Source organism: Urocitellus parryii, chromosome 5 (assembly GCF_045843805.1).
Source record: "Urocitellus parryii isolate mUroPar1 chromosome 5, mUroPar1.hap1, whole genome shotgun sequence".
Taxonomy (NCBI): Eukaryota; Metazoa; Chordata; class Mammalia; order Rodentia; family Sciuridae; genus Urocitellus; species Urocitellus parryii.
In genome coordinates, this window is record NC_135535.1 from 137,174,385 (window position 1) to 137,186,643 (window position 12,259).

Here is a 12,259-nt window from a genome sequence, read left to right on the forward strand (position 1 = left end):
CCTTGTTAATAACCCATCTAACAAAAATTTAGTTATCATTGTCTAATCTTTTCAAATTTTTAATTGTCTCCTAAATGTCTTGATTTTTTTTTAGCAGTTTTTGTTTGACTTGATTACCTATATTGAGTTCATAATTTGCAGTTATTTGGTACTTTTTTTTAAGTCTTGTTTAATGTATAAACTAAAGTTTCATTTCTCTTCTTCTTTTTTTTTTTTTTTCTCTCCCTCCCTTTTGAATTGTTTTCCACAGTCCAGATTTTGCTATTTATACAGTTACCCTCTAAATTTGGTAGTTGGGTTAGGAGACTGGTAATATTTAAGTTCAGGTTGATAGAAAAGACAGGACAGGACTACTTCTTAGGTGAGATTATATTCTTCCATCAGGAGATATATAATATCATGGTGGCTGTGGTTTTATGTTTTATATTTAAATCTTGGGTATAAGGAGCTAGATATGGTGGCATGCATCTTTAATCCCAGCTATTGGGAGGCTGAGGCAGGAGGAGCATGAGTACAAGGAAAGCTAGCCTGGGCAACTTTTGAGACTATCTCAAAATTGAAAGAATTTTTTTTTAATTTGTTCAAATTTGAAAATGTATAAAAAAAGACAAGATGGACTGGGAATGTGGGTCAGTTGTAGAGTGCTTACCTAGCACGTGTAAGGCCTTGGGTTCAATTCCCAATATTGGGGGGAAAAAAAGGAGAGGACAAAAAAGAGTTGGGGATGTAGTTTAGAGGGTTCAAATTAATAAGTAAGTAAGTAAATCTTTGCTGTATTTGGAATTTATCTGAATAGGTAATGTGCAGTATGAATCCAAATTTGCTTTTATTTTATTTTTTTTTAAGATGGGAATTCATTTGTCCCAACACCAATTATTGAATAGGCCATCTTTTTCTTTATTGAATTTTCACATTTTGGCTGTGTTTTGGACTTTGAATTCAGGTCATTGGTCTTTTGTGTTTGTGTACACTGGCAACACACTGTTTTAATTATTGTGGCTTTATAAGTTATAATATCTAGTGGAACTACCCCATGTTGTTTTTCTATCCCTATTATTTATTTATTTATTCCTATTCCCACCCCATTTATTTATTTATTTATTTATTTTTCATGAAGTTTAAAATCAGTTTGCCTTTTGGAGGGAAAAAAGTTAATATTTTTAGTGGATAATTATTCAAGAGAATTGAGATCTTCTTGGTGTTAAATCTTTCTATCCCATAGCAAATATTCTTTCTGATTAATTCTTCCTTATGTTTCAGCAGGGTTCTAAAGTATATCAGAATTACTGTTCTAGTCATTTTTCCATTGCTATAACAGAAGCTTATTTAGCTCACAGTTCTGGAACCTGGGAAGTCTAAAGGCATGGTGACAATGGATAGTGCGGGCTTTCATACTGTATATAATGGCAGAAAAGCAGAAGGGCAATTGAACACATGTGCAAAAGTAAAAGTATGAGTGGTGGATCTCTCTAACAGCCTGCAGACTCAGTAACTTACCCACTCCCATGGTGACATTAAACCATTCTTTTTTATATATATATTTAATTTTTAGTTGTAGTTGTACACAGTACCGTTATTTATATATTTTTATGTGGTGCTGAGGATAGAACCCAGGGCCTCGTACTTGCTAGGTGAGTACTCTACTGCTGAGTCACAGCCCCAGCCCAACATTAAACCATTCTTGAGGGCTCCAATCCCATGAGGTCTCAATACTACTGAGGTGAGGATTAAGTTTCTGACATATGAATTTGAGCCACTTACTTAAAGCAGAGCAGTAATATATACTCTGTGAAAAAGATTAAAGAACCTATCAAATTACAAAGATCAGAATAAATTACAAAGATTACAGATCCATGGTTTTAACCATTTTGGGAGTGGTAAAGTCTTTTTAAGAATGAGATAAAAGCTCTAGTCTTTCCTAAGAAAGCAACATATTTGCATGGAATATTTTGTTTGATTTCAGAGAAATTCCTAAATCTTTCATATTAGTAAGGAATTCCTGTCTTAGATAAAAAATGCAAATTACATTTTGCCTTTTAATTGAATATTTGGTAACTGCTTTCAGAAAGATATTGTGTAGTTGCAGTACTATTTAGATAAAACACAGTTTATAAATCTTTCTCAAGAATAGACATCAGAAGGAGAAATAAACAGAGGAGATATGTCGACTATGTTGTGCCTAGAAATTGAACAGATATTAGGAGATAGTTCTTGACAACTTTGCAGAGATTTCAGATTATCAGTATAATTTATTTAACTTTAAAAAAATGTAATGAGATATTGTATTGCATAACTGAAAGTTAACCATGTTTTTAAACCACATGTATGTATCTAGTAAAGATATAGATAATGTAGATGATTTATATATTTAAATATATATCAACAGTGTAAATGATGAAATTTCTGTTTCAATATTGTTTTGTGTGTTTTTTTTTTTAATAGCAATGTCTTTGGAAATTCTTTTAGAATTACATTTGTCATGGGCACAGGAAGTTTTTAGCATTCTGTTTCTTATTCATGAAAGCACAAATGATTAGTCTCTAATCAGTTTTATGATGCAAAATATGAGTGTTCTCCAGATAATTGCTGACATGGGAACATCTCATTTCCTACTAGCTAATATTTATATGCTGAAGGCAGATTGCTCCTTCAATAAAATATGAAAGAAATTTATTTACTTTTTTTTTAAAGATGCTTCACATCAGTAGCACAAGTGAGTACCATTGCTGTTTTTACATTACTGAATAAATAAGCGTTTATAGAAATAAAGTAGCAGACTTTTATATTTTTTGAATTTATGTTCTCTGAAGAAAAGATTGATACTCTTAAAATGATCCTGTGTTCCACTCTTACAGTTCTTTATTAATAGATATTCCATAACATTATTTGCTTTCTTTTAAAAAGAAAGGGTAAGCTGGGTGCAGTGGTACACACCTGTAATCCCAACTGCTTGGGAGGCTAAGGCAAGAGAGTTCAAAGCCAGCCTGGGCAATATAGCAAATCCCTGTCTCAAAATTTAAAAAATTAAAAGGTCTGGGGATGTAGCTCAGTGGTAAAGCTCCCTTGGGTCCAGTCCCTAGTACCAAATAAAATAAATAAGTTTTTAAAGTAGTGTAGTAGTTTTGGCTTAAAATTTTAAGTGTAAAAAGAATTAACGCTAATAAAATTTATATTATAAAAGTATCATGTCTGACTGTAAAGTAAGGAGGTCACTTTTTTCCCCTATACAAACTTATCTGAATTTAAACAGAAATAATTAACAGGCATGGGCTTCAGAGACAGACCTGAGAGTCTCCCATATTCTGGCTTGACCATTCCCTGCTTGGTCATACTGTTCAGTATATTTATGCCTAATTTTTTTTTCCTTTTGGAAATTAGATGCCAACAATCTAATGGAATCATTTTGAGAATTTAATTAGATTTTTGTATGTAAACTGCTTAGAGTAATATGCATATTAAGTATACAGTTAATTTTAGGTAAAGTAAATACCTATATAAACAAGTGCTTTTCTTTCAAGTTATTTTAGAAGTCTCTTAATATGCTCTAATATTGTTACCAGTTCTCAAAAACCTTCAATTTGGGAATTGGCTTTATTGCTTAATGAAAAGAATTTCCATTCATGATTTGTCTAATGTCTATTATTCTACAGTAAAAAAAAGAGGGGGGTACTTTTGGAGTGCTTGCTATGTACCAGCACTGTTGTGAATTGTGCCTTGTTTTATATACTACTCAGTCCTACAAGGAGTACATATTAGCTCTGTTTTATAGTTGAGGAGACTGAAACCCAGAGAAGTTATATAAAAATTTGTTCAGAATCACACAAAGAAGTGATGGAACCTTTCTCTGAATCATTAGGCTATGCTTTCTCTGTTAACTAACTTGCTCCCCCATGACTAGAATTTTCTTTCTTTTTTTTTTTTTTTAAGTTATAGACAGACAACTAACTTCTTTCAAATTTAGATCAAATTTAGCAACCCATCTCTACCCACACCCCTATCACCATCTAACCTACTTTCCCGAAGTTGACAGTGAATATCAATTTAATTAATATTTGAGAGTAGATGCCTTACATTTGCATAGGTGTAGGTTATTTATTTTTTACTATTACAAATGGTAAAGAAATTGGATCCTTGTATGTATCTGTTGATGTACAAAGAAGAGTCCCTGAAACAAAAAAGTGAAAACTACAAAGAGAATAGACAAATCTGACTATATCAGACTTAAATCTTCTCTATGACAAGATAACATGAACAAAGTGGAAAAACATTTACAACACTATAACCAAAAAGGACTAATATCTAAATTATATGCTGAATTCCTGTAATGTGTTTGCAAGGTTTATCTGTGGTTATAGTTTAGATATGAAGTATCCCCTCCAAAAAGCTCATGTTAGGCAAATTGGGAATGTTCAAAGGTGAAATGCTTAGATTACGAGAGCTATAATCTAGTGAGTGGGTTAATCTGCTTGATGAATTAATAATTTGAAAGGACTACTATACTCTGTGATGACTATAGGAAGGTAGGGTATAACTGAAGGAAATGGGTCACTGGGGGCATGCCTTTAGGATTTATATTTTGTTCCTGGCACCTCGAACTCACTCTCTGCTTCCTGACTGCCACGAGCTGAGAAGCTTTCTTCCACCATTTCTTTCCTCCATGCATTCTACCTCATCTTGGCCCCAGAACAATGGAGTTGGCTGATCATGGACTGTGCCTCTGAAACTGTGAGCCCAAAGTAAACTTTTCGTCCTAAGTTGTTCTGGTCAGGTATATGAGTCCTAATACATGTAAGTACATTAGATCACAGGTGCAAATTTTAACTGGCTCTAAGAATTTATTCTTTGATGTTTCAATATATGAGACATGTTAAAAATATCCCAATATTAGTGTGAATTCGCCCATTTTTCTACATAATTATGTTTTGGGGCCATGATGTTAGGTATGTAAAGGTACAGGGAGTTTTTGTCTCTTCTGGTGTATTATTTTTTATGTAATGATTTCTCATCCCAGTTAAGCATTTTGCATAAAAATGTTTGATCTGATGTAACTAGAACTATATTAACTTTCTCTCAGTGTTTGCTTTGTATGTCATTTTCAACTTTAAACTTCTTTTTAAATATAAACAAAGCCTATTTTCTTTAGCATAGTTGTGAATTTCAGACCTCAGCTACATTTTTACTACATACACATAAACAACATAAACACAGAATATCTTGTCATTTCCTGATTTATTCTATTTGTGATGATTACTGGTAAATTTGTGTTTATTCTTATTTTAATCTTTCCCATGCCTTTGCTTTCTACCCCTACCCCCTAGTCTTTGTTCATTAGTATTGCTCTTGTATTTCTTACTCCCTTTTTTCCTCTTCCTCTCCTGATTTCAAAGCTACAAATTCTCTTTGTATGCCTTACTGGTAACCCCCCCAATTTTTTAGATATAAAGTCTAATTAATAACATCTCTTCCCTCTTTCCAGTGCTATTATTATAAAACCTTAGAAAGCCTTAATGGCTGGTCAAGGTGATGCATGCTTATTATCCCAGCTACTTGGGAGGCTGAGGTAGTAGGATATATCCTTGGCAACGTAGCATGAGCAGATATAGATGGTAGTCATGAATATATCTTCTTGTTCATTTTTTTATCCATAAGTTTATGATGATGCTTTTATTCTCCCAAAGCTGTTATTTGGCCTTGACTTAACTGACTTGACTATAAGCTTAGGATGGAGAGTAGAACTGTAAGTACTAAAATAAAGCATCACATTTAAAAGGAATGTTAAATAGAGTGTTTTGGTTTTTGTAATGGACTTAAAAATGCAAGCTCTATGCCAAGTATGTTGAATATATTATAAAATATGTCAATTTGATATCTTCTTTAGAAGTTCAAAAGTGAACCCCAACAGTGCTTGAATGTCTACTCTTCCTCATCACTCCACAGTGTATCCAGTAAACTAACTTCTATCATGATAAATGATAATGAAAATTGAATTTCAAGTTTCTAAACTTTGTGGTTATTGAAAAAAATTCTAAAATTTGAAAGTACTTTTTAATGTTTCTGCTTTGACAATATGCTTAACTTTCTTTAACTCTGAGACAGATGTTTGGAAGCATCCTTTGCAGTATATTTTATATTTGTTTCTTAAGCACATTTCATGTTTGTTTAAGGTGGATAGGCATGTAGACCTGCTAGAGGTTGCCCAGGAAACTGATGGCTTTTCAGGAAGTGACCTAAAAGAGATGTGTCGAGATGCTGCCCTCCTCTGTGTCAGGGAATACGTTAATTCTACATCAGAAGAAAGGTATGTATATATTTAGACTTGTTTCTGGTATTTATCAAACCTTTTAGAGCTTTTAGTATTAGTTTTTTGAAATTTTGCTTCATAATAGTAACCCTACTTGGGGAATAAAAGGTAAATTTGAATAAGCAGCTCCCCTTTCCCCTTTATTTATTTCCCCCTTATTTCTCCCAAATTTCTAAAGGGGAGTTCTAAAGGAAGGAAGAAAGGGCAGTGGAGAGGTTCTAGGGGACAAAAGCTGAATTTCTTCTGGTAATCCATGGTATGGGTCCCAGAAAGCTGACAGAAACCTAGGCAAGCCCGTCTCTGTTAGGAGAGTTCTCTCGCATACCTAGATAATTTTTGCATCTTAAATTCCGTTATATAGAAATGAATGTCTTCTTTTCCAGGAATTTCATGTGTAAATGAAAGGGGTACTGAATCCTTAATTTGTTAGTAATAATGTTATTAAACAAACCATTTGTTACTAAACCAAATTTTCTTGAAACTAATTTCAAAGTATGTTAAACTTGAGAATTAAATTTTGTACTATTCTTAATTTCAGCAAGAATACTGGTGGACTGGGATAATTCAGCCCTATTAACTTTATCCTTTAAGGAAGATTCTCAAAAGGTCACTTGCCCTGAACAAGTACTACTATGCATTTCTTTTCAGAATAGCAACCCTTTAACAAAGAATTCCTGAGACTCTTAAAACTAGTATTCTTTGCAGGGGGGCGGGGTAGGTTGAATGACTTCTCAAACTCTTGCCACTTTGTCAGTTTCCCTTCTTGAACTCCCTGAGGATCTTAGTCCAAGTGATCCTGATTTGCCTCTGGTAGTTTTATACTTAAGTATAGGGTGTTACCATAGCACTCTTCTGCAAAACCTTTGTGTGTGTGGGTATAGAAGGGTTTGTGTGAAAGCTACCCTATCAATCAGTAGCTATGTATGCAGGATTCTGGTCCCATTGATAGTACTTCCTCAAGCTCCATTGTGAAGAAGTTGACACTCTTTATTTGTTGCCAGATTAATCCAGCTACTTTAGCAAGTTGGGGAATACTTTTGACCTCTGCAGCTAAAGAATCTGCCTTCCAAAGGTCTTTATTGTTGTCAAATATGGAAAAATAAGCTGGGTACACTGGCATACGCCTATAATTCCAGCAACTTGGGAAGCTGGAGCCAGATAATTGCAAGTTTGATGCTAGCCTCAGCAACTTAGCAAGATTTTCTCTCAAAATAAAAAAGGACTGGGGATATAGATCTGTGGTAAAGCTCCCCTGGGTTAAGCCCTCAGTACAAAAAAAAAAAAAAAAAAGAAAAAAGAAAGAAAGTAATAACCTATACAACATAAATTTTAAGATTACTTAATAAGAAGACATGTTTTACTTTCCCTATCAATATTTTTTCCATCAAGTACCTTTGAACTACATAGGAGGCATAATATGCTTAATTTTTTCCTCATGATTAAAGTGGGGAGGACTTGGATTGGTTTTTTTTTTTTTTAATGATGTTTTACTTCCAGTTTGTAAAAAGCTAAACATGAGTATATACCTAGAAATGCTATTTTTCAATTCCATTTTCATAGAAATAACTTTTAATTTTTTGATGGGAATTATGTATATACCTATTTGGATAAACTGATAATACTGGGTAACATCTTCATTTTTTGGTAATATTCTGTACTTACATTATATTCTTGGTATTGATTTCCTATCTTTTAGCAGTCAGTGTCTTTAAAAAATCTCTTATGACTTGAGTATGCATAGAATTCCTGAGAGAATTTGCTGTGTTAATTGTGGTTGTTTTGGGGAAAAGAGACTTTATCATTAACAGTCTTATTTTTCTACCACATGTATTTTTTTTAATGTTGGTAACATATTTTAGGGAAATGTATTATAAAATTATTTGGATTTGTTTGCATTTTAGTCATGATGAAGATGAAATTCGGCCTGTGCAACAGCAGGACCTCCATCGAGCAATTGAAAAGATGAAGAAATCAAAGGATGCAGCATTTCAGAATGTTTTAACACATGTTTGTTTAGATTAAGAGTAAAGATCATTTGTACAGTTTGGTGATCTAGTTCTGTGTGCCCTCTTATTATGGAAATAGAGTGAAAGGAGTGCTCTTAAAACATTGAGGGAGTTCCGTGTTTATGGTTTTTTACTCTGAATTCTAAGTTATTGAGGTATAGTTGTTATGTAAATGGCATGACTACTTTTCAGAAATCATGAGGAGGAACAATTTAATCCAGCCCAAGTGTGGGTGCTTGCGTTTGACCTCTTTAGCCATATGTTGTTATAGCCTTATAGAATCTAAGCTGGTCTTAAAGTAATAAATGATTCATTGGGTCATTAGTGAGAAATGGGAATGTGGTAGGTGCTGGTTCCTAGATATGTATGTGTGTGTGTGTGTGAGAGAGAGTATGTATGTGTGTATATTAATTGTATATATCCACTCATTTTTTTATTGACATTCTGTAGATATGTTTGAATACAGAACTTTTTTTTACCCCAACTACTGAATCCAAAAGTACTGGAATGGTATATAGCAAAACTAAGATTTAAGGTTGTGTCCAATAGGTACAGTGATTCAGTCATTTCCAATTGTCATTTGTTTTATCTTTTTTAAACTGAACATTTCTTTGTCTGCAGTTGATCAGTTGAATCAGCTACGTCTGAATATATACTCGTGGCTTTGTCATAATGGCTGACAGGATAATGAAATACAAATACTTGTTCAGTGATCAGCATTGGGTAGTTGTTAGGCAGACATGGTCAACACTGATTTTGCCTCTTTTCATAAGCACATCGAGCAGACTTTTTAAGTTCTAAATTGATTGATTTAGGTGGATTGAAAGGCTTTCAAAAGAATAAGTTTGAAAAATTTCCGTGCCCTTCATGTGCATGACTTATTTTCCTTTCTTCTTTTAATGTAACAGTTCTGTTGTAACCATGTGTTTCTTAAATGTTTGTTCTTTAATTATGGTCAAATATAATTTGGTCACCAAAAATGAAATGATAGTTTAAAATAAGTAGCTATTACTAAATGTACTAAGAATACTCATTTTGTAGCTTTAATTTGAAAAATTTTCAATGTATTAAAAATTGTGGCCTCATTAAGTACAAAACTACACATCAGAATTCCTATATTATATCTGTAGTTATTTACTGCTCTGTAACTACATACAAAACTTTATTTTTAGTTCCAAATCTATTAACCAGAATTCTATTATAGGCACCTAAATACATAGCATGAGTAAAATGGCACGACACAATCTTAAGGTGCTTTTTGAATCATCAGAAAGATTAAATTAAGTTTTAGATGCTTTTGTTTTGATTATATTTTTTTGAAAACTCAATCGTTGTTAATGAGTTATCAGATTAATTTAGTTTCTTTGATAATGTCTCTCACAAGAACCTATTGAATAGTTTTTTCTTTAATTTGTACTCTGGTGGGATAGAGGTTGCAGAACACTTTGGTAACAGAAAGCAAGTTATGAAAGATTGTAAGCATGATGGAAAAAGGAATGCAAAATATAAGATACCAAAAATTTGAAAAATTGTCCCATTTTTAATAACTGTAGTATATATACTAGTGTTTTATAAATGTGTAATAAAGGGGTCCCTCTTGATTTTTCTCCACTTAATCCTTGGTCTTTTTCAGTTATTTTAAATGTTATAGGGGTTTCGGGTTATAAAACTTGTATTTGGATAATTTTTATCTGGCAATCTAGATTTCATATTTTAATATCTAAAATATGTACATTTTAGTATCTAATCATTATTTGGTTTTAATATGAATTTCACTTACCATTTCATTTTAATCTAATGGCACATAGTTTGAAAATCAGTGGTGATATATCCCCTTATGTCCTTTTTATCTTAAATTCAGAATATCCAATTGTGGTAACTAACTGAATTTGTCTTGATTTTTGTCATCAAATGAAACCAGAGAAATACACTAATCCCAATAACTGTGACTCTTGTAGGCATATTAAGGCCATAAAGATGAAGAAACTATTTTCCTATGATTTTAAAGAACTTTTAATATTATGTAGTTACCTCTCTTTTGGACTCAAGTTTCACATATGTAGTCTGATCTCTGATTTCTGAAAAATTTTGCTTTTGGTAACACTTAAGAGTACTCCTGGATTCAATCCTCCATATCCCCCCAAAAAGAAAGTACTTTGTCTAAAATCAGACTTCTTGAATTTAAATTCAGGCTTCCCGTTAATTAACTATATGTTCTTGAACTCTTTACCATTGTTTGTTTTTGTATTTTTGATGCAGGGACTTGGCTGTATTTCCCAGGCTAGCCTCAAATTCCTGAACACAAATGATTCTCCTGCCTTAGCCTTTCATGTAGCTGGGACTGTTTGTACACACCACCACTGTCTTAAACTGGTTACCTTGTTTAAGCTTCAATTTCTCATCTATAAAATAAGGGCAACAGTAGCACCCACCTTACAGGGTTTGACAGTGAGATAATGCACATAAGGCACTCATCACAGTGTCTGACACAAACATAGTGCTGAAATTTTAACTATCATATTGTTAAGGTTATTACTTTTATATATTTATACACATCCTGTTGACCAGGTGTTGAGAGCCACAGCCAAAGGGGCCCCAGCAAACTTCCAGCTGCCAGCAAACTTCCAGCTGCCGGCTGATGATTGGCTCACAGTGGCCCCAGCAACATCTAGCTGATTGGCTCCTCTGCGGTGATGTTCATTGGGCTGTTTCCCTGCCCTTCAAGCTGCCAGCTGATGATTGGCTCACAGTGGCCCCAGCAACATCTAGCTGATTGGCTCCTCTGCAGTCATGTTCATTGGGCTGTTTCCCTGCCCTTCAAGCTGCCAGCTGATGATTGGCTCACAGTGGCCCCAGCAACATCTAGCTGATTGGCTCCTCTGCGGTCATGTTCATTGGGCTGTTTCCCTGCCCTTCAGACTACGGAACTGCTCATTGGGGGACTTCTTTGGCTCCGCCCACGCGACCTAGCCAATCGGCCTCAAGAGCAGGAGGATTGGGGGAGGTGGTGGTTGGTGTGTGGGAGAGGCTTCTGGAAGCCAGTGGTGGCAGTTGGGCTCTGAGGGTTTTTCCTGAGGAGCTGTTTTGTTTGGCGTTTGTAGTTTTAAAAATAAAGTTTGTTTCTTTTGACAAGTGGCTCCTGAATTGTGCCCAGTCAGACTGCGGCATTTGGTGGCCCGTACGGGGAACGAACCCGCGACCTTGGCGTTATCAGCACCTGGTTTCATGCTTTCCCTGAACTCTACTTCCAGAAAACCAAAAAAGAAGATATTCCTCGTCAACTTGTCTACATTGGTCTTTACCTCTTTCACATTGCTGGCAGCTGGAAGTTTGCTGGGGCCCCTTTGGCTGTGGCTCTCAACAACCAGGTTCAGTCTTTAAGCATTCTCCATGCTTAACCCATTTTCATCATCCCTAGGCCTGCACTCTGAGAATTGAGATTAAAAGGATCACTTGTGTGGTGTTTCTCTAAAAGTTTCATTGTCAGAAGACTTCTGATAAGTCTGGTGTGTCTCATGCTTTTCCCATTCCTTTTAAAATAGAAGTTAGAAACTCCAATGTTTGAATTAACCCAGCGTTGCCTTTACTGTTTTTCCATTTTCTGGCTTATCCAGGCTCCCACCTGCAGATAGACCCAGAAAGCATGTTATTAAGAGCTGGGTTGAGGTAACCTAAACATTCTGTGTGGACCATAATAATCTCATGGCGTTGGTGCTAGATGCACATGTCTCCAGCCTTGACTGTGTTTGAATAAAAATGACAGCAGTGTCTTGTGTAGGAATTTTTTACTGGAATAATGTTATCTGTGGGCAAATATTACAGCTTTCTTCTGATAAGGAAAATAAATTGGATAATTTACATTTTATGATTTTGTTCTTAGTTGCTCTTTCAGTCCGAATATTGAGTAGAATCTTTGTTCTAATTAGTTATACATGATAGTAGAATGCATTTT

The 12,259-nt window shown here is 34.4% G+C and overlaps 1 protein-coding gene across 1 annotated transcript in view; it reads left to right on the forward strand.

Annotated features, from left to right (window-relative positions):
- Atad1 (ATPase family AAA domain containing 1) overlaps positions 1-9,923 on the forward strand; it is a 45,855-nt gene extending 35,932 nt beyond the window's left edge. Inside the window, exons 9-10 of the mRNA XM_026408967.2 lie at positions 6,165-6,298; positions 8,203-9,923. Of these exons, the coding sequence (XP_026264752.1) occupies positions 6,165-6,298; positions 8,203-8,323 (255 nt within the window). The 3' untranslated portion in view covers positions 8,324-9,923. The remainder of the gene's footprint in view (positions 1-6,164; positions 6,299-8,202) is intronic.
- The last annotated feature ends 2,336 nt before the right edge of the window (positions 9,924-12,259 follow it).